The sequence below is a fragment of the Sesamum indicum genome, linkage group LG14 (genome assembly GCF_000512975.1).
Source record: "Sesamum indicum cultivar Zhongzhi No. 13 linkage group LG14, S_indicum_v1.0, whole genome shotgun sequence".
In the NCBI taxonomy this organism is placed as follows: Eukaryota; Viridiplantae; Streptophyta; class Magnoliopsida; order Lamiales; family Pedaliaceae; genus Sesamum; species Sesamum indicum.
In genome coordinates, this window is record NC_026158.1 from 3,804,340 (window position 1) to 3,827,144 (window position 22,805).

General features: G+C 30.3%; 1 protein-coding gene across 6 annotated transcripts; it reads left to right on the top strand.

Moving 5' to 3' along the window:
- Positions 2,490–22,760, top strand: LOC105176909 (alpha,alpha-trehalose-phosphate synthase [UDP-forming] 1). Of its 6 annotated transcripts, none has more exons than XM_011099860.2 (18): positions 2,490–2,739; positions 12,760–13,169; positions 13,291–13,388; positions 13,533–13,921; positions 14,744–14,858; positions 15,005–15,106; positions 15,362–15,512; positions 15,612–15,700; positions 16,255–16,303; positions 17,532–17,632; positions 18,074–18,261; positions 18,948–19,065; positions 20,401–20,577; positions 20,647–20,769; positions 20,852–20,939; positions 21,050–21,180; positions 21,293–21,391; positions 22,180–22,566. In XM_011099860.2, exons 2-18 carry the CDS (start codon positions 12,815–12,817, stop codon positions 22,564–22,566), a joined length of 2,760 nt encoding a protein of 919 aa, XP_011098162.1. In that variant the 5' UTR covers positions 2,490–2,739; positions 12,760–12,814. The 6 variants fall into 6 exon arrangements, with proteins under 6 accessions (XP_011098162.1, XP_011098159.1, XP_011098158.1 ...); XM_011099857.2 differs by having other exon boundaries at positions 2,491–2,739; positions 12,745–13,169; XM_011099856.2 differs by lacking the exon at positions 2,490–2,739 and adding an exon at positions 11,533–11,941 and having other exon boundaries at positions 12,745–13,169.

Sequence of the window (22,805 nt, forward strand, 5' to 3'; positions counted from 1 at the left end):
TAATTTTTTTCGTATATTTTTTAAAATAAAATAATTTACCTCCTTAGACAATGAGACAAACTGCTTAGTTTTAAAAAATATAGGGAGACGAGTTATTTTTTTTTTCTTTTAAATGGATAATTTGCTCATTTGCAATATTACAAAGGGATAAATTGCATTAAACCCATATCTCATATACTTTCAAATATCTTATAAGATATTTTAATGAACTTATAAGCTCATAAACACTCTCTTCATTGAGATTTGGATCTCAATAGTTAAAGATATAATAAATTAGTTATCGGTAGATCTATTATTTTTTTTTTGAGCAATTTTTCTTTTGGGGGAAAAAATTAGAATAAAATAAACTAAATTTTTTTCATAGTGTTTGGATTTGTGTTTTGAGTGTTTTGTTTGTATTTTGGATATAGAGAGAGAAAAATAAAGATAGTAAGTGTGTGCTGAAAATAGATTGTATGTTTTAATTTGTGCTTTGAGGTAATTTGAAATATTTTAAAATAAGTGGTGTAGGTTTGGTGTTGGAATTTGAGAGACAAAAATCACTGTTTATTATCAAATCATATCTCTTTTATATATATTTTTATATTAAATAGGTATATATATATATAATATTATATGTTTAATATTGTATTTTTTGAAGAGAAAAATTACTGTTTATTGTCAAATCATATCTCTTTTATATTATATATATTATTATATAAAAAGTTGAAAAATAAAAAAACACACAAATAAAGTGTAAAATCATAAAATTAAACATTGAATATATTTTATCTTGTCTCGAAAAATACGAAAATATGAATCCAAACATAGTGGATTTTGGATCAAAATCTTAAAAAGAAGTATGGTAAATTCAAGAATAGGTTTTCATAATTGTTAAATATGTAGGGGAGCAGATAGTAATTCGATTATTTTAGATGGGTCGCTTTATTTAGAGAATAAAGGGTTATTTTTATTTTTAGCCCCTATATTTTAATTAATTTTCAAAATCATCCATTTATTTATTTATTTTTCTATCTCATCCTTCCAGCTAAATTCCGCCCACTTTTCTAGTAAAAAAATGGTCTTCGCAAAAAATGCCCTTAGAAATAATACTAAAATAGCACAATTACAAATGCATCCCTCTATTTTCATGTTCAAATATTTCAATTTAATCCTTTGTGACTATCGACAAATTTTAAGATTGAAAAAGAAAAAGAAAAAGATTTGAAGCGATTTTGAAAATCAATTGAAAACATAGGGACTATAATAAAATAACCTAAGAATAAGTGGGGTGTTTGGTCAAATTTATTTACAATATCTTATAAGTTCATACGTTTCATAATGCTAAATTTTACTTTTAAGAATAAATACTTAAAGTGCTTGAATAAATAAAATTATAGAACTTATATGGCGTTAGTAACGATAATTTTATAATTAATATGATCAAGATTAAAATATTACGTTAAATATTAAAAATAAGTCGGAAACTATTCACTTTTTTGTAAAGGAGCTTATAAGCTCGTATCGTTTTTTCTTATATGAAAAATTTACCATGTATATTTCATTATCTTATAAGTTTTCGGACATTTTATTAGGGATTGGAATTTTTATTCAAAAATTCTGTTTTATATTCTATTTTATTTAACATATATTCATGCTATATGTATAAAATCTTCCCTTAAAGAAAATGAATAATGTAATTTTCGTACACGTGACTTGTAGTGTTAATTGAAATACAAGATGCAATAAGATTTGAAATAGAAAATTCGATCTAATTTTTCAAAACTTATAAACTTATCAAGGGTTAATTACACTTAAACTTCATTTAAAAATAAAAATTATACTTTTCCCTCCAGAAAAGTTTTAAATTTATGCTTACACCCCTCCAAAATTTTACTATTTACACCTGATCTTTTTCCGTTAGGGTTTGTATGAAAAAAATGCTAACATCAGCAACAAAAGTTATATATACTTCTAAATTTACCTCTCATTTAATATTTCATATAATAATTTTGTACTTATAAGGAAAAAAATGTAACGATGTTAACCTGACAATATATATATATATATATATATTATATTTAGCTATAAGTATAAAATACACTTGAAAATGTTAAATGAGGGACAAAATAAAAAATTTATGTAATTTTTTTGTTTGCTAATATTAATATTCTTCGATCAAGCCTTTACAAAAAAGAATCAAGTGTAAATAGAGAATTTTCGAAGGAGATGTATGTATAATTCCAAAATTCTACTGAAGAAAGTATAAATTTGTATTTATAGAAGAAATCTAAATATAATTAATCCATTTATATACTATTTAAATTAATTAGGTGATAAGTGTGAATTTAGTATTCCAGTAAATTCAAATTGAATTTTCAGATTTTTTTCTAAAAAAAATAGATTATACTAAATAGTATTAAATTTGAAAAAGGAAGGGGAACAAATTCCCTCCAAAGGATTGACAGACCACCAATCCCATCACTGTCTCTCTCTCTCTCTCTCTAGCGCATGTACACACACGCATAACGCATATATAGATACACAGACACGCAATACGCACCGCACCAACACCAACACCATTACATAAAGGCAAAATTAAAGCTGCTGCTGATGCTTTTGGTTCCAGCTTTTTCACTTTCTTCTTGAGGATGATTCTTCTTGTTCGTCTTCTCCATATGCCCAAATGCCCGCCATTGATGACAAGAGGAATCTCACTGGTTTAATGGAGCCTGACGTCAACATCTCTCCAATTTCCAGGTCAGTATTCGTTTCACTTCTATACTCATGATCGGATCGAGAAATGCGAATTACATTTGAAACTGCCTTTGAGTTTTGAAGTTTTGTGGTCGTTGATTTTTTTTTTCCGTGTGTTTTTGTTTTCTGGAAGCGTATTGTATGCTGTTCATAGATAGATAGATCGGTTTCCTAATTCTCAGTTATCGATAAAATGATTAGTGTCGCCGCCGTAGATTATTACTTTGAATCGTAAGAATTTTGAGTTTATGATGCATTAATCTCAATGATGAACGAAATATCATAGCATGTTTATGATCTTTGAGGTGCGGATTCTGGTAAGTTTTTTTTTTTTGTTTAGATCGGAGTTATCTCTTTGGTGATCAGCTTAGAGTAGAACAAGCATTTAATTCGGCCTATCTGTTTTCGTTTTCATCTTCTTTTTTGTTTTGTTTTTCTTTCTTACATTGTTTGAGCTGATCGATTGCAAATAACTTCTACATAGTGTTTGTGGTTTCATTTATGCCCATTTTTAAGATGGGCCAAAACATGATAATATTTGCCTTGATTTATTTTGGAAGTTTTGATGGTGTTTTAAAATGTGTTGAAACAATGGCTCATTGTCAAAATAAGTTTATACTAATTATAGGCTTTACAACTAAAAAAATTATATACATACTCATACATATATATATATAAAAGAGACATAATGAACAGTAGCTTTTATCTCCCACTAAATAACATCAAACATACCATACTTATTTTATATTATCTCAAAAAACAAATCCAAACATACATACTATTTCTAACACATACTTGTTTATCTTTGTTTTTCCCTCTCTATCTCCACAGAACACAACAAAATAAGTTTAAAAAGAAACCAAACATAGTGCTACTTTCTCTAATCAAAATAAATTATAAAAAAAAATATAAATCAAGTTGTTGTGTAATTATAGAGTGTTTGAGAATAAAAATTAAAAGTACAACAAACTGAAATTGTGTTTGAAAAAATAAATTTACTATTTACAATTTTATCAATAGACTGCAAAAGTTGACGGGGAGTCAATTATAAATTTTAGCTTAAATCACTTTAATTTAAATTGTTTAAAAGCATAAACTGCAAAATAAAAATACAATTTTCATCTTATTTTCAAGAATAAATCGATAAGTGTTTATTTTCAAAATTTGCAAAAGCTTCGTGACTTGCACCTAGCTAGAAGTTCATAAATTCCCATTTTTAATATTTAGGATTTTTAATAAGATCATTTCATAATTCTTCTTTCAAATTTTATATGCCAATATGATACATAGAAAGTAAATGTAATTTGATTGATTTGACATAAAAAGAGAAGTAATGACAATTACAAGTTATCATTTTTTTTTTATGAAAATATAATTAAAAGGTTGATAATTAAAGCTATAATGTTTTTTAGTTGAAATATAATAAGCACAAACATATTATACTCTTTGCATAATCAACATTTCTAGACCGTTAAATAAATTGCATTTTTGTAATAATTTTTTTAATTAAAACATTTTCAGCTAGTGGAAATAAAATTAAAAAAAATAAAATTATGAATAATTTCATCTAAATTTTAAAATATAAAAGTCAATAAATTATAAATAATTTAATTTTTTTTAAATTAAATTGATTTATAGTGTAAAATACAAAAGACATATGGAATATAGAAACGAATTTGTATTATTTTACAAACTCAATTTAGCTAGAAAAATTATTGGAGCTTTTGAATAAAGATAATCAGTAGTACGATTGTCTAAATTTAATAGAAAATAGAAAATAACTTTTTTAAGTAATGTTATTGGATATCAAAATAACATTTATATCTCTCTCTCAAAAAAAAAAAAAAACAAGACTTATATCAAATTATTAAGTAATTTATTATTAAAATGGTGATTTTTTTGGGTAAAGATATATAATTATTCACTTATATAAATAAAAACTATTTTGTTATGTGACAAAATAAAATTAAAACAAGCTATATAAATATGTATGTAAATGGTATTGACTTGGATATATATATATATATATATATTGTAGATGAGATACTTTGATAATATTAGGAAGAGAATAATTAAACGAGCAAAAGATAACTTTTTGTTTGAGTACTTAGGTTCATGTCTTACGATCAAGAGTTGTGAGTTCAAGTTTTGTGAATGTAAGTATTTAGTCTATTTTTAATAATAATATGATATTTATTTATTTAATTTGAAATTGTTGGCATGTTATTTGTTTATTTATTTTAAATTATTGATTAATTTAAAAATAAATACTATAATGATATATTGGAAACATCCACATCTTTAGTTGATAATTTGTTTGGTTCACGGAGGAAAGCAGTTAAATTACTTTAGTTTGAGGTGTAAAAGAAGTCATTAGTTGTAGTAAAAGATGAAAAGTGGTAGTTTCTAGAGGACAGCAGATCCCATCAACATTCTTTTACTGGAACCACTTAATTGTTTTTAGCATCCTTGTCAGGTTCCACTCTTGTTTTATGAAATGGACCACTGCTCATATTCAAACGGTTGTTGAAAAAAGTGACAAATATATATAAATATGTATAAGTGATTGATCCGAGGAGTACTAATAGTACAATAAGGCAATATTTGGAAAAGGTTTACATAATGTTTTGATTCATTTTTTGAGTGTTTTGTTGTGTTTTATGAAGATAGAAAGAGAAAAACAAAGATAAATAAGTGTGCGTTAGAGATAGTATGTATGTTTGGATTTGCTTTTTAAGATAATTTAAAATAAGTATTGTATGTTTAATGTTGTGTTTTGGGAGACAAAAATTACTATTCATTGTCAATTCATAGTCAAATCATGTCTTTTTTATATATTTATGTATATGTATATGTACATATATATGTATGTATTTATGCTAAAACAGTTTAAAACACCTAGATAAGGTGTTTCTGAATGATGGCAAACATTGTGTATGTTTTGACTCGTCCAGAAGATAACTTGAAAATGAAAACAAACATAGCATTTAACTTTTAGAGAGGTGATTTTTATTAAAAAAAAAAATTATAACAAAATAAAAAATGGATAGTATTTATAAAAAAGTAAAGAGTAGATAAAAGTTAAATTGGATAGTATTTGGAGAAAAATTACTTTAAAAATAAACTTGATTGATGAAAAATTATTTTGTCCCATTGTGTTAAAAAGATATTATTTCTTGCTTATTATTTCACTTCTTGTTGTCACTAATCATTAGTTTTCACAAAAAATCATAAATTTATTTTGATTAGTATTTTATATTTATATTTTTAAAAATATTATGTAAATATATAGTTAATTTAATAATGTTTCCACTAAGTAATATAATTATTAATTCATAAAAATAATTAAACTTGCATGATTGCAAAAATATTTTATTAATTAACCAAATAATAATATATGAACGAAATAATATAATTAGATGATATAACACATAAAATATAAAAAAACTTAAAACATTGAATATGTTAAGGTGTAAATTTAATTATTGTTAAAATTCAAATTATTTGAAAACTTCGATATCAATTTTAGATATTTAATTTTAAAAATTATAAAATTGAATTAAGAATATATAATAATAGTAAAGTAGTCAAAAATAAAGTTGGATTTATTTATAAAAAAACAACAATAGCTAAAAGCACTCTCCAATGTGCTTCTAACTTTTGGGCCAAAAGCGCATTTCTTAGCAATTTTAGAAATAAAAGCCGGCATTCTAAATATTTTTAGTATTTTTTTTAAGCCAAAAGCTGAAAATTACTTTTCTAAAATGCTCGTAACCACTCCATAAGTATATAATACTTGTAATATAACTCATTTGATATGATTAAATAGTTTTGAAAGGAGGAAATGACTAATCCCTTTATTTAGGGGAATAGAAATTGCCATGGAAATAAGTATTCCCTACTCTTTAAGTTATATTAATTATATATGTAAAAATAAACTTGGGAATGTTTATTTCATATGTATAATTAAAGATAAAAATTTTGTGGCGTGCGCGTGTTGTTTTAAAATTATTTCAAAACTATTTTTATAACTTTTATTATTCGATTTTTAAAGATAAGAATTTTTTTAAAATATATACAAAATAATGAGTTAATATATATATATGTAAAATTAAAAAAATGAAATAGAAAATAATTATATAATATTCGAGAGAGACAAAAAAAAGTGTACTAAAAATTTGAAAAGAGAAACTATCAAAAGGTAGTTATGTAAGATCATGACACTAAATTCACCCTTTTCAGTTATATATACTAATATAAGTTATGGCTCACACATGATTAAAGTTTCATTTTTAACACATGTTTTGAGTTAATAAATATTAAAAAATTTTGAAAACGGGAAAAAATAAAATTAAAGAAAGATGCATAATAATTATAAAAATAAACTTTAAACATTACCTTTCTCTTTTCAATTCAAGCATATCTACTTTAATTTTGTATCATTTATTCTAATTAAAATAATTTATTTCCATGTGGAAAAATTATGTATTTAGAGTTATTATGTGATGTAATTGCTATTAAGCTAAATAATAATATCGTATATTTTATTAACTACGTGTTATAAAAGTCTTTATTGCATTGATATATATGCATACATCGTTATTAATTTAGCATAATATTAAATTAGTTATCGTTAAATGAGATTGTGATGCGTGACACTGGAGCTTATATATTTGTAGCTCAAAATATAAAATAAATATTTTGTTAAAAAATTAGAAAAAGTAAAATTATTTTTAGGTAACTAAAAAATTTTATAGAAAAATTAAAATATTTCCAACGAAACTATTTAAATTTCAAAACTACAGTCTTGTTTGCATTGCCTAAAAGAACAAAGGGTAATTAAAAATGTCGGTTTCTTCTGTCCCTACGAATTCCCCCATTATGGGTAGCTTCATGCTTCTTCCTATAAGCTGTAACCACCACGGATAAGATCTTTGTCGTGATCCCCTTAATTTCCTCGTATTTCTCGATTTACGGCCGTTGGGCACTTGTAGGGTTTATCACCATCATTATCTATATTAATATATTAAAAAAAAAATCTCTATATTCATATATAACTATTAATAATATTATTATATTAATTTTTTTGGTAAAGTATAACTGCTCTTTTTACAATAAAATAACTAATTTATTCAACTTTTTAAATTTTACATTAATTGATAACTTATTCTTTTTCTTTCTTTTTTTTTTTTTATTAATGTAATGTGTTGATATATACATTTCACTCTTATTATATTATATCTTAAAACGTGCGATATTATTTATTATATAAACGTGAGAACAACATGCTACAATAACGATTACTCAATAAATCAATTCTAGAAAAGATGATATAGGTTACGGGCGTGGGGATGCAATAAAAAACAAAAACACAAAAAAATAACTTATTTTTCATTTACCAATGATTATTTTATTCAATAATTACAAATTTTAGAAATATTATTTTGTTATAGTTATATTCTTTTATATTTATATATATTTTATGTTTGTTTAATTACAAACATAAAAATATTATTAAGAAAATATTGAATGGGGAATAAAATTGAAAATTTAGGTAATTTTTTATGGATGTTAGCATTTTTTGTACAATTTTTAACGAAATGAGGTAGTTGTAACGGAGAATTCTCTGATGGGTTGTAAGTGTAAGTTTAAAAGGTTTATGAGAAAAGAGTGTAATTAAATTTTTAGATGGGGTTTAAATATAATTACCCTATATCTAAAGAAAAACTATTATTAAAGTTAAAAATTGAAAAAGAAAAACATAAAAAGTTTATTTTTTTTCTATGTGGAATTATTATAATTTAGAGTTAGTTACATTTCGACTCTCTCTAAAAAAATGAAATTACACTTTTCTCCCCCAAAAAAAATCCAAAATTATATTTACATCCGTCTAAAAAATCACTATTTACACATGACTCCTCTTTCATTAAGGTTTGGATGAAAAATACTAGCGTAATAAAACTTTTTAATTTTACCCTTTATTTAACATTCTTATATAATAATTGTGTACTTATTAGGAAAAATTTCTAATGACGTTAACATCATTTCACTTATATCTTAATATTTACACGTTTAGCCCTTTATAAGTACAAAAATATACATGAAAATATTAAATTAGAGAAAAAATAAAAAAATTATGTAATTTTTTCTTAACATTAGCATTTTTCGTCTAAACTTTAAGAGAAGTATATCAAGTATAAAAGGAGAATTTTCAGAGGGTATAAGTGTGACTTTTGAATTTCTTTAGGGAATTGTATTTTTCATTTTCAAAAGAGGTCTGTGCATAATTAATCGTATAATTTATTAATTTATTTTTATTTGTAATTGAATAATCACTAAGAGTATATTGATTGATAAATAATGAAATAATCCCTTGTACAAGGAAATTGGATTCCATGGTTTCCTTTTCAAAAACAAAAGGAAAAGAAGAAAGAAAGAGAGGAATTGAAATCATATGCTGGTTTCCATTATGTTGGCTATGATGCTGCCTATTAACCCTTTATTCCCTCTTCTTTTCACTTAGGCTGCCTAGAAATGCTGATGCGTACAACACTTTGTCTCATACTCAAACAGTGTTACATTAATACGTGATTGATATGCATGTAATTTTTAAATTATAAATTATATATTTTTAATATTTGAAAGAAACACGTATCAGCAATACATTAATGTGACATGGATATCTATATTTTGTTATTAAGGGAAAATATTTTTTTGGAAATCTTATCTCTTTGTAGTCTGTCAATGTTTTTTTTTTATTATTTTATTATTTTTTATAGTTTTGTCTTCTCAACTTCCACATTCCTTTTTAGAGGTGTTTTTCTTTCAAACAATTTACTATTTAACTTTTATCTGATTTTCACCTTTTTTATAAGGGTAAATTACAACAGGTATCTTTGGTATTTATCATAAGTACAAATATTTTCTTAATTTTTTAAAATTATAAATACCCCATTAAAATTACAAATACTCAAACAAATACGTCTTGTGACACTGCATTCTAAGGGGGTATTTATAATTTCAGTAGGATATTTATAATTTTCTCAAAAAACAAGAAGGTATTTGTAATTATAACAACTTTTAGGAGAGCTTGTTGTAATTCACAATTACCACTCAATTTTGATTTTACTACAATTTTAAAGAAAATTGTTAAAAGTAAAAATTTTTGCAAACAGTCTTGGACTAGTACGAGATGAAAGATCTGTACTGAATAAAAAATAGAGTTGAACGGTAGATTGGTGATTTGTATGTATAGTACAAAAGGTTGGCACTTGGCAGGAAAGAAATAGACAAATGAGGCGTATCTGATCTATATAGATTTGATGATGAGCGAGGTGGGCTGGGCAGGGGCGGTAGCAATCTGCATCCCACCAAAAAAGAAGACTGAAAAGAGAGAAAAGGAAAAGCATATTAAATAATGGAGCTTTATCCTTTCTTCACGTGTATCCCGTCAATATTTATGGATGACATTTTTATAGGGTTCTCTTTTTTTTTTTTTTAATTATTATTTCATAGAATTAACTGTCGTGACTCATTTTTTATATTTGTACATAATAAATAATTTTTCATATTTTAATTATAAATAAAAATAAAGTATATAAGTTAATATATTGCATGTTTTAGAAAAAATAAAATAAAACAAATTTAAGTTATTAGGTACACAATAAAAGAATTGATATAGTGGTGGAGTCACTTTTGTGTATTTTTAAAAATGACCTAATTAGTGGTACAATTGTCATATTTAAAATTTGTGCGACCACTGTTTGTGAGTGTACATTATATATCTTATTAAATGTTTTTAGAATTTATAAAATACTGCTTTTTTAAGTTTATTGACAATTTTATAGTCCATGTATAAATTTAACTGAAAGAGTTTTTTAAAATTTTAAAAGAATAAATTTATAATTCTTAAATGTTTTATTTTAAATTTAATAAATTTATTTTCACAGAATTTTCAAACACTTTATAATATTTTATAAAATGGTAAGAGTTTATAGCTCATCCAGAAGATCTAAAACCTCATTTCGTTTAAATACTCAAAACATTGAAGTATTTGAATATCATTATTTTTTGTACATGACCAATACTTAAACGACATTATTTTTAAAAAAATCGTAAAATATTGAATTATGCGACAATTGTAACTATTCATAGAATAGAATTTGCGTGAAATTTCACCAAATATACAATAAATAAAGGCATCACAACATTTTAAATTTTAAATTTTAGATTTAAGTCTCATCTCATATTTGTTTTGTTTTTTTCTAAGTAATTTAATTACACTCACATTATTAATAATTAATGTACACTAATTATCAATATTAAATAAAATTATTTTGACATTTATCACTAAATTAAGCATTACAAAATTTTAAATATAAAATTTTAGATTTAAGTCTCATCTCATATTTGTTTTGTTTTTTTCTAAGTAATTTAATTACACTCACATTATTAATAATTAATGTACACTAATTATCAATATTAAATAAAATTATTTTGACATTTATCACTAAATTAAACTACATCAATATCCACATATTGATAGGAGTAGAACTCATGACTTCTTGATTATGAGTCTCTTATTTTTAATTTTTTTTCTATTAGGTGCATTCATTATATGATATTGAGTGTCTACTTTTTATTAAGAATAAAAAATAAATAATAGTAACTCTCCTCGATAAATAAAATAAGCTTAATTAATATAATTAATAATAATGAATATATTACAAATATTCTGATAAATGCACAGTTTGGAGTATGGAGGGTTGTATATAATCAATTAGACTTACTTAAAAACATCAAACATAGATGGCATAAATCCTGCTAATTCCATGGAGGACACTAAGACTTCACACGAACACGGTTTTCTCTGCTTTCCTCGATTCCTGGCGTAAGCAGTAGGCTTGTAATCCCCAGGTTTTAAGCTATGTTTTGAGTTTCAAGCAAGAGAGCTTTTCAGTTCGTGCAAATTGTATTTTCCAACTAGCTAAATCCCATTGGTTTCATCTGCATGGCTGCCCGGCCCTACATACCCTGTGAGGCTTACACGAGGATTCGTCTTTGCTTGCTCTTCTTCACTGGCTATGCTATTTCTCTGCCACCCGGAGAATCTTTCAACCACTACCTATTTTGCTTCTTTTTCTCTCTTCTTTCCGGGTTTCACTCTGCGCTGTTCTGAGCTTAGAGGGTTTTGGTGTCGAATTGGGTAAGACCCGTCATTGTTCTTGTTGCTCGAAGCCTTCCCTCTTTTTTTTTTCTTTTTTTACAAATTTTAATTGTTTTTCAAGTGTTGGTGCTTCCTTGATCGCTATTTGATATGGGGTTTTGGGTTACTTACTATGCGGTTTTGCTTCTGGAAAATCAATGTGTATGAAATTGATGGTAATTTATATTGGTTTGTAGCTTCACTCTGACTGCTGTAGTTTAATTTTCCTGCATGCAATGTGTTTGTGTTTAGTCAGTTGCCGTACTTTCAAGAGGGAAGCTCAATTTTTGCTTTGTTTCCCTCTGGTGATCTAATGGGCATATATATGTCTATGTGAATGCATGTCTGTGTTTCTACGTGCACGGGATATAGACATTCTCATACACATTTACCGTATTTGTTTACCCGCTGAAGTCACTGTTGTTTTGTTTCGTATCATCGAGATGAACTTAGGATGCTTCATAAATTTGTATGACATGGGTACTAAAAACATGGGTATTAACCTTGGGGACTCGAGGAAAGACCCTTTTTGTCCCCTCATACAATTCTGTGGATCCCATTTTCTTTGTTATCACTTATCTCCTCCTTGGTGGCCTCCTGTCCTTCTCAACTTTTAATTTGATTGGTGAATATGCAAAATGCCCTTTGATATCAGCATTCATATGAGAAAAGAAAAATCAATACTCGAATTTGCAGATTACTACATCTATAAGACAATTGTGCAGTTGTGAATTATCTTTAGTATTATGCTTGAGGGAGTTTCTGGAGTGCTTACTTGTCAATTTTCGCTAATCAAAATGCAGGGCAATTGCTTTCAGGCATACTTGAACTGTACTAAAGCTCATTTTGGAGGTCTTTCTCTGAATTGCTCATATGCCTGGCAACAAGTATAACGACAACTCACAAGTTCTCAGTGATCGAGTAGGGAGACTCGTCAGAGAAAGGGAACGGAGGAGAAGCAACAGAATTCCTTCATTAAATGATGGAAATGATGGAAACCGAGGAATTGAGATCTCTGAGCATGATATTTCAGGGACTTCCTATGTAGAGCATTATTTGGAAGGAGCTGCACGAGCACGTAATGAAGGGTGGGAAAGGCCTGATGGTAGGCCAATCAGACAGAGATTGCTAGTGGTTGCTAATAGACTTCCTGTATCTGCAGTGAGGAGAGGTGAGGATTCCTGGTCGCTAGAGATAAGTGCAGGAGGTCTAGTCAGTGCTCTTCTGGGTGAGAACTCAATGCGCTTTCTTTTTATTCTCTCCACTTATTCATTGTGATCCACTTTAGGAATTGAACTATGATTTTAAAGTATGCCCATCACCTAATGCTTGTAAGTCACTTGATGTAGGTGTTAAGGAGTTTGAGGCACGATGGATTGGTTGGGCAGGTGTAAATGTGCCAGACGAGGTTGGGCAAAAGGCTCTTAGTAGAGCACTAGCTGAGAAGGTGAAACAGTCATGGGCTTTGCGTTATTTTTCAAATGAAGTGCATAACTTAGACCTTTCTAATTCTGGAAGTATAAGTTTTATTTCTCCCCTGAGTTTGTGTTCATGATATGCTGTTTAAAATTATCCTTTTTACTCACTCCAGAGGTGCATTCCTGTTTTCCTTGATGAAGAGATCGTTCATCAGTATTACAATGGCTACTGCAACAATATATTATGGCCTCTGTTTCATTATCTTGGACTTCCTCAAGAAGACCGTCTTGCAACTACCAGGAGTTTTCAGTCGCAGTTTACTGCATATAAAAAGGCGAACAAAATGTTTGCTGATGTTGTTAACAGAAATTATGAAGAGGGTGATGTTGTTTGGTGTCACGACTACCATCTAATGTACCTTCCAAAATATCTGAAGAAATACAACAACAAGATGAAAGTTGGATGGTTTCTGCATACTCCCTTTCCGTCTTCCGAAATCCACCGGACTTTGCCATCTCGATCAAAGCTACTACGTTCAGTTTTGCATGCCGATTTAGTGGGGTAATATGATCGCTTTAACTGCAAATTCCTAGTTGTCCATATGCCAATGTATTGAATTCTCTAACTCTATGGTGTGCCTATTCAGTGGAGGCAGCAAGCATTATAGAACATTTTGTCTATAACGTTAACTTTCAATAAAAACTCGCATCTTCATCAACTAACTTCTCCTGGTAAGAAGGATGCTTATCCTATCAAACGGCCAAGGAGATGAACATCTATTGCTTTAGATGTGGTTTATTTCTTCACGGGGAGCCTATTAGAAGTGAAGTCTATATGCAATAATTTTAATGAGAATTAGTAAATTACTGAAGAAAAGCTTTATTTGAATTTTCAAACTTAAAACTTCCAGTATCCATTGATTAGTCAGTTTGCAAGCTTTTGTCGAAGTATTGCATTAGTTATAATGATATTCAAACTAATGTGTGACTGTTTGCGTTGGGTTGGGTTCTCTGCTTGATTGGGTTAAACTAAATTATTTAACTCTGTATGTAAACTAAAGTACATAGTTCATAAGAATGCACATCTCCATACATAGACTCTGGAATGATCCATTAAGAAAAAAGCATATGGTTGAATCATGTCTTTTGTTTACCTCAATCCTTGAATATCCCCTTCTACACTTGCCTAAATTTCTTGCTAATGAGTTGGTGCGTTTGTTATCTCTTCTATGTGCCCATATGTGACTTTGAAACTATAGCTGCTATTTCTTTGCAGCAGGGTTGCTGGGTTTTTACTATGTGCTTTATTTTCATAAAATTGAAAGCCCGTCTACTGTGTCTTGTAGAACTCGTTCACTCATCATTTACTTGAATTTATTTCCAGTTTCCACACATATGATTATGCAAGGCATTTTGTGAGTGCTTGTACTCGTATTCTTGGACTGGAAGGTACTCCTGAAGGAGTAGAGGATCAAGGGAGACTAACTCGTGTGGCTGCGGTACATTCACATGAATTTTTGTGGAATATTCCCCAATCTTGATATTTAACTTGCTCCTTCCGTCTAAGCATGCTGCATGTCAACAGTCTGAAAAACTGGTTATTAGACTACTCATAAATCATCTTTTCTTTATCTGGTGAATGCAGTTCCCCATAGGCATTGATTCTGAAAGGTTCATCCATGCCCTTGAAGCTCCTCAGGTCCAGGAACGCATTAAAGAATTAAAAGAAAGATTTGCTGGAAGGAAGGTTTGTTCTCTGTCACCCTCTCTTCCTCCTCCCCCGTGCAAGATCTCCACGAGTGTTTATTCCCCACAAACCCCACCCCCACACCCCAAAAAGAAAACAAAAGAAAAAAAAAACTTTGTTGGTTATATCCTAGTTGATTTTTTGTTTGATTAATTTTTTGGTCCTTTCACTGGCAATACCATTGAATTTTAAGGAGAAAAGTGTAGTATCTTAGTTATTCTGTTAATTAAGTGTAAAGTGTACAAGTCCTTGCAGGTAATGCTTGGTGTGGATCGTCTTGATATGATAAAAGGAATCCCTCAAAAGATACTAGCATTTGAAAAGTTTCTGGAGGAAAATCCATCCTGGTGCGATAAGGTGGTTTTGCTGCAAATTGCTGTGCCGACAAGGACCGATGTCCCTGAATGTATGTCTAGGGTAGCTTCATCATATTTCACATCAGATCTTTGCATTTTCCCCTTGCAAGTTGACCTTTAACCGAGTTTCTCTTTTCTGAACTCTGTAGACCAAAAGCTTACAAGCCAGGTTCATGAAATTGTTGGGAGGATCAATGGCCGATTTGGAACTTTGACGGCTGTTCCAATTCATCATCTGGTTAGCATTTTCTTCATGTGGCACCAATTTCTAGTCTTCTTAAAATTGTACCATATGCTCATAGATAGTTAACTATAGCTGAAACAATTTGAAATTGATAAAACTTAGCATGCTTCTCTCAATTTCTGTCACACTTAGGTATCAAAAAGTTAGTGATGAATTGTCTTTAGTATTTAAGCACTTCATATTTTTCTATTTACTTTTAGCATTTTGCATTAATCTTTTGCTCAATCCATGAAGGTTCCTCTTCAAGATTTTAGCTAGGTAGTTCAACATTTTGATCCACATATAGCCTAATTTCATATACTTCTATTCTAATCATTGAGACTCTAGACATTTTACATGATCAAAAGATATTTCTGGACTTAAATATTGCATATAGAAGTCTGAAAAATCATCACATACAACCCGAGCATATTAGGTCAAGCAGTGGAATTCTCAGCTTTCATTTGATTTGTCATCTATTGGTCCTTGATGCTGTAACTGAATTCTAGAAATTGAACTTTGCACATATATTTGTTAAGATATTTTAAGTGAACTTTTGTTTTCTGCAGGATCGTTCTCTTGACTTCCATGCCTTGTGTGCACTGTATGCTGTAACTGGTAATAGTAGCTGTTAAATATACACCTAGTTTTGTTTTCTCGTATTACTAGTGATGACTAATCTACTGTCAAAACTAATTGACATTACATTATCTGGAAGCGCCACATGGATCCTAAACCAGCAACACCTGTGTGTGGGAGTCAACAAAAAGAGAACTATTTTATCCCTCAGCCGTGCTACTTGAAGAAAGTTTCTGCTCTTCAGTTTATCAGTTTGTTTATAATCATGCAATTCTTTAAACAGTTTGGCTTAAAAAGGTGATAATCATGTGAGTATTTTATGGTGCCCCATTTATGGTTTGAAGTTTCACAAAATCTTCTTAGAACATGAAATATAGGAAAATTTTAGAAATAATGGACCTAGAAAGAATTATGTCAGTACAAAAGTGATTTCCATTAACTTTGACTAGTGAAAATGAATGCAAAATAGAAAATTAGGGAACATGCACATTTTCCTGCAGTGTTATTCTTTTGGAGAATATATGAGAGAGCTTCTGTTTTCCTTCCCTCCTTTTTCTCTATGTTATGGACTAACTTCTTTGTTCAAAATCACAACACCTTGATATTTTATTACCAAAGTTTATATTAATGATTGATAGATAATAAGACCTCAAAGTAAATGTTGTGGGAACTTTTCAACTCTAACGGATGGTGTAGAGTTTTTCATCACATAGGTTTACTATTTAGTAACCTAGCTATCTTAAGTCTTGTATCTTGACATTCACTTATTTGAGTTTTTATACAGCTGGCTCTCTCTGTACCCCCAGAGTCTGAAGTTATTTAGCATTCAAAATCATTACAGTAAATCGTGATACAAAATGTTATGTGCTTATTGTTACACCACACTGAATGTGGGAAATTTGCAACACGGATTCTATTTTTTATTAAATTTGAAATATTGGATTGTCTCAAAATGAAGCTCAAAAAAAGAAAAAGAGAAGTTTCTTCAATACCCTCATGCTGCATTTTGTAAATCTGGTTCAAATTGGAAGCAGAAGGAGCTCAAATGCTCAACTGATGGTTTAATTTAGCATTTATAAAGTCATGCCTCAAACTGAACCCCCAAAATCCTGCAATCTTAAGCTTCCAATCTGCACCATGTTTGCTAAATTTTATATACAAGATGTGTTATCTTAGTATTTAAAATGTGATAGAATATTAGCTGTTTTGGTTCAAATGTCCACTGAAGCAATCTGGTGACCTTTTGGTGATTGACTTGATTCATCAGATGTAGCACTTGTTACGTCTTTGCGGGATGGAATGAATCTTGTCAGCTATGAGTTTGTGGCATGTCAAGATTCCAAAAGAGGAGTTCTCATCCTCAGCGAAGTAATTATCAGACTCTGCAATTTTTTTTTCTGCTCTGAGTTCTCTGTTGTTAATAATTTGCACCCGACCTCGATTATTGGTAGCAGATATATGTTTTTTCTTGGTGTTATCTAGTTTCCAGAAGGAAATGAGTGCACAGGTTTTCCTACAACCTCAGCAACTGGACAACATTTTTTTCTTGGTTCATTCTAAAGCTTAATTACTTCTTTATCGCATTCCACCTGGTGGAGGCTATTATTCTATTTTCACTGGAGAATGCATTATATGATCTAATTTTTTCGTAAAGTTTTACAATTATCCTTTTTCTGGTCAGACCAGCTTCTTTATTAATTGATTTCATAAACTTCTACAAGTTAGATTAATCTGTTCAACTTATGTATTTGTCTTGTGTCAGGTTTATACATTTATTTCCCTGCCTTAATGAATTTGGTTGAACTGTAGTTTGCTGGAGCAGCACAGTCTCTTGGTGCTGGAGCAATTCTTGTAAATCCTTGGAACATCACAGAAGTTGCTGCTGCAATAGACCAAGCTTTGAATATGTCCCATGAAGAAAGAGAGAAACGTCATCGGCATAACTTTGAGCATGTGACAACTCATACTGCTCAACAATGGGCTGAATTCTTTGTAAGGTTTGTAAAGTGCCTCAAAATGTGGCTGCTGATTTTTCGGCATTATGTACATAATAAAGGAACTTCCAAAGGTCTGAAGTTTCACCCACATTCTTTGAAAAGTTCTGATCAGCAATTATAATGTAGGCACGTACTTCATGGTTAATATAAGCACAGAACAAATATCTCTTCCCCAAAAGGTTTAAAGAATAATACAGTAAGAAACTTAATAAACTTTTCCTATGTCTTTCAGAAGGTAGAGACGTCTCATTCGGCAGAGGAAATGTGTTTACTAGTTATTGGACAAATGCATGGTAGGGATCAACATGAAGCCCTCTATTCATTTGCATGAGAATCCATATGGATCTTTTTAACCATGTAACTGATGAAGTTGAGGAAGAGAGAAATATTGTATTAGTTTTCTCTTTCAGGTTGGGTAGAAGTTAGGTTTCAGAATTAGATTTCTTGCTGTTGGTATTGGTGATACCTAAGCTTTAGATTTCATACATTTTATCGATCTGAATAAGAATTTATGTTCTGTTTGCTTTTATTTTGGGATGTAAGAAAGCTGCACATTAACCTGAGTGCTCCAATGGCTCTGCTTGGTTTCTTATGGATTTAACTGCATACTGGATAGAGTCCTAAGCTTATAAAAACTGATAGCTCTGTGTTGCTCTGGACTTAAGCAGTAATGCTTGTACTTGCAGCGAACTAAATGATACTGTTATTGAAGCTCAGCAAAGAACCAGAAAAGTTCCACCGCAACTTGCCATCAGTGATGCAATCAAGCGTTACTTGAAGTCTAATAATCGACTACTCATACTGGTAAACTCCATTTGTTACTTGTTGATTTTTGAATTTCACTTCAGAGCAGCTAAGTGGATATGTTAAGGGCCTTAAGGTGTAGCGAACAAAATGCTAATGCAACTTAGTTTCTGTTAATTCAAGCTTTAAAAGCAGTGTGCAGAAAACTAATTAACTAATCACTTCTCTTTTTTCCCATCTATTTTCCTTGAATCTTTAATCATATTTTGGAGAAATTTAATATGAGTACTCCATGTGGCTGTTAATAAAGTTGTGTTTCACTTAATGAAAATCTCTAAAACTTCTTAAAGTTCAAGCGAAATGATAAGGGAATAGAATAATTGAAAGCCTGGCATATAGAAAAGTGCAGCGGCTGAAAAGAAATACAAATTTTAGAAAATTAGTAACCTGCTCTGGAATATTTACAATCCACTAGTCATTTCCCAAAGGTAGTAATTATATTATGTTGCTACTGGGGGGAACAATACATGGCATGTGTTTCATTTTTTTTTTTTAGAACATAGCTGATGTTTGTACCTGAGAGATGCTTTTTCTTTTTCTTCTTTTTTCTCTTAATCTGTTTGGGCCACACTTAATGACATTGTTTAGACATGCCCAGAGATGAATGCTGCTTTACTGTTTTTCACTTGATAGAGAATTTATCTATTCTAGGAATGAAATAGATTTTTCATAAATTACACTTAGACCCCTTTAAAAAATGCTAAATTACACTTTTCCCCAAAAATATTTTGAAATTACACTTATACCCCTTCTGAAAGCTTGTGATTTACACTTGACTATCATCTGTTAGAGTTTGGATGGAAAATGCTAATGTAAGCAAAGAGAAATGCATAAATTTTTAAGTTTGCACCTCATTTAATATTCCCATGTATAATTTTGTATTTATAAATAGATAAATAAATGTAATATATATATATAGAGAGAGTGAGGTTATCATTATTATATTTCCATTCATAAGTATAAAATTATTACATGAAAACGTTAAATGAAGGGTAAAATTGAAAATTTATGCAATTTTTTTTATAACGTCAGCATATTTCTTCCAACTCCTAACAAATGAGGGTCAAGTGTAAACAGTGAATTTTTGGAGGGGTGTAAGTGTAATTTCAAACAAAGTGTAATTTTGCATTCTCCGAGGGGGTTTAAGTGTAATTAACCCTAAAATTTATTGTAAATCCAAAATAATTAGAGGGGTGCAGTGCACCACCCTCCACCTCCCTTTTTCTCTTTGCCTCTGCCCATCCCTTATCCTATTCCCTCACGTACATTTGTGGGGCTATCTGATGATGCAATAAGGTTAATGTAATTCTATACTCATGTACTATTGTTGTACAGGGTTTTAATGCTACTCTAACCGAGCAAATTGACACTCCTGGAAGAAGGGGAGATCAGATCAAAGAAATGGAACTTAAATTGCATCCTGAGTTGAGAGGACCTCTGACAATGCTTTGTAGTGACCCAAATACAACAATTGTGGTCCTTAGTGGAAGTGACAGAAGCGTCCTGGATGATGTACGTTAGACTGTCTTCAATTATCCTCTTATTTGCTTAGCATATGTTCTAAAATAATGGCTTTTCCAGAACTTTGGAGAATACAATATGTGGTTGGCAGCTGAAAATGGGATGTTTCTACGATCTACAAGAGGAGAATGGATGACAACAATGCCAGAGCACTTGAATATGGATTGGGTTGACAGTGTAAAGGTACGAGGAACTGTACTTACATCATCTATATAGTTCTCGTCATAAAATTAAATCGTGTGGTGGTCTCGACAACTATGTTCAGCATGTTTTTGAGTATTTCACTGAAAGAACCCCAAGATCGCACTTTGAACGTCGTGAAACTTCACTTGTGTGGAACTACAAGTATGCAGGTATTTGTTCAATTGAGTCGTGTCCCTGCTAAGTTGATATTCTTACCTTATGTTCTTCTGACTGTTTGATTTCTGTTATTGTTTCCATTTCTTTGTCGCTATAATTGAAGATGTTGAATTTGGAAGATTGCAAGCTAGAGATATGCTGCAGCATCTCTGGACTGGTCCAATTTCTAACTCATCAGTTGATGTTGTCCAAGGAAGCCGGTCTGTTGAGGTGCGAGCTGTTGGTGTCACAAAGGTAGCCAGATTTATTGGATATCTCAATATTTATTATTTTTGGATACCTATATCTTCTAATATTCTATTATTAAGTCTTTTGATCTTCTGTTCTTTCCCCTTCCTCTGTACAGGGAGCGGCTATTGACCGGATCTTGGGAGAGATTGTTCATAGTAAATCCATCTCCACACCAATAGATTACGTCTTGTGCATAGGTCATTTCTTAGGAAAGGTATACTTTCTTTCTTTTTCTAATATGAAATTTGAGTTGTCTCCTGTCAGTGGCTTTATTTCAGATTTGCACCTTGAACAAGTCATTTATACATCTCATTACCTGTTTGTTCTGTTCCACATCTTCCTAACATATCATTTTAGCAAGTTTTGATGCAAATGTAGAACTTTACGCATGCTGTCAATCATCTGTAGAGCAACTTTATGTGTAACTACCAAATGAATCAGCAAGAAGTAGGCTTCATTAAACTACTTGTATCAATGCCAAGATAAGTAAAGCCTTCTAATAGCTACAGCTATTATTAATCATCAATGTATCTCTGTTATTGGTAGCGAAAATGATTTACAGGCGTGAAGAGAATGGACGCAAAATATTAGTGGTTTAAGAGTATGTTTGGTTTAAGAGGGGAAGGGGAGGGGACACGAAAGTGAAATAGTTCTGATTGGTATCTAAAAGGGAGAGAGAGGGGAATGGGAAACTGTGTATGAAGGATTGATTCACCCTTTCTCTCCCTCGTTTTTCCATCCTACCAAACAAAAAGAAACAATAGGAGAGGTGCGAAGTTTCTTGGCAGGTAAGTGCTATAAAACTTGAATAAGTGAACATTATTTCATGTCTACGAAAATTATGCATGTGCATGTCTAATGACTTGGATGCATGTTTTACTTCACAAGTGGGAGGTAATTTTACTCCAATCTTAGACTTCTTTTTTCTATTCCAGTTGGTGATAAAAGAAAGCACCTCTAATATTTGTTTCATTTTCTCATACCTTGCTATCTTTGCAATAGGACGAGGATGTGTACACATTTTTTGAACCAGAGCTCCCCCCGGATTCCTTCGGTCTACCAAGAACTAAGGTAACAGATGCAATTAAGCTCTCAGTCGAGAAAAGGCCACCTCCAAAGTTTCCAACTGGCAGAAGCAGCTCGAAGCCTCCAAGTAAGAGTCAGCAGCATAGTACTAACTCAGACAAGAAAGCAACAAATGGTGCCTCTGGTAGCAGCAAACGGTCATCATCAGAAAATTCTTCTTGGAATGTGCTTGATCTGAAAAAGGAGAACTATTTTTCTTGTGCTGTTGGCCGAACACGTACGAATGCACGGTATCTTCTTAACACCTCAGATGATGTTGTTGCGTTTCTCAAGGAGTTGGCAGAAGCAGCCTTCTCAAACTAGTCTTAATCCTAATGAGTTGATGATATGCCTCAACCTATGAAGTTCTGGCACCTAAGATATGGGGTAGTCTAAGCCCTTTTAAGTTCAGAACTTGTCATTATAGCACCAAAACCTCTATAAGTTGTCACTCTATAATGTGCTTTTGTAGGCACTCTTTTCTCTCTCTTTTTCTTTATTTAAGAAAAAAAATTATACTTTCCGATCCTCCGCCCCCCCCCCGCGCGAAATAAACTGTGTTT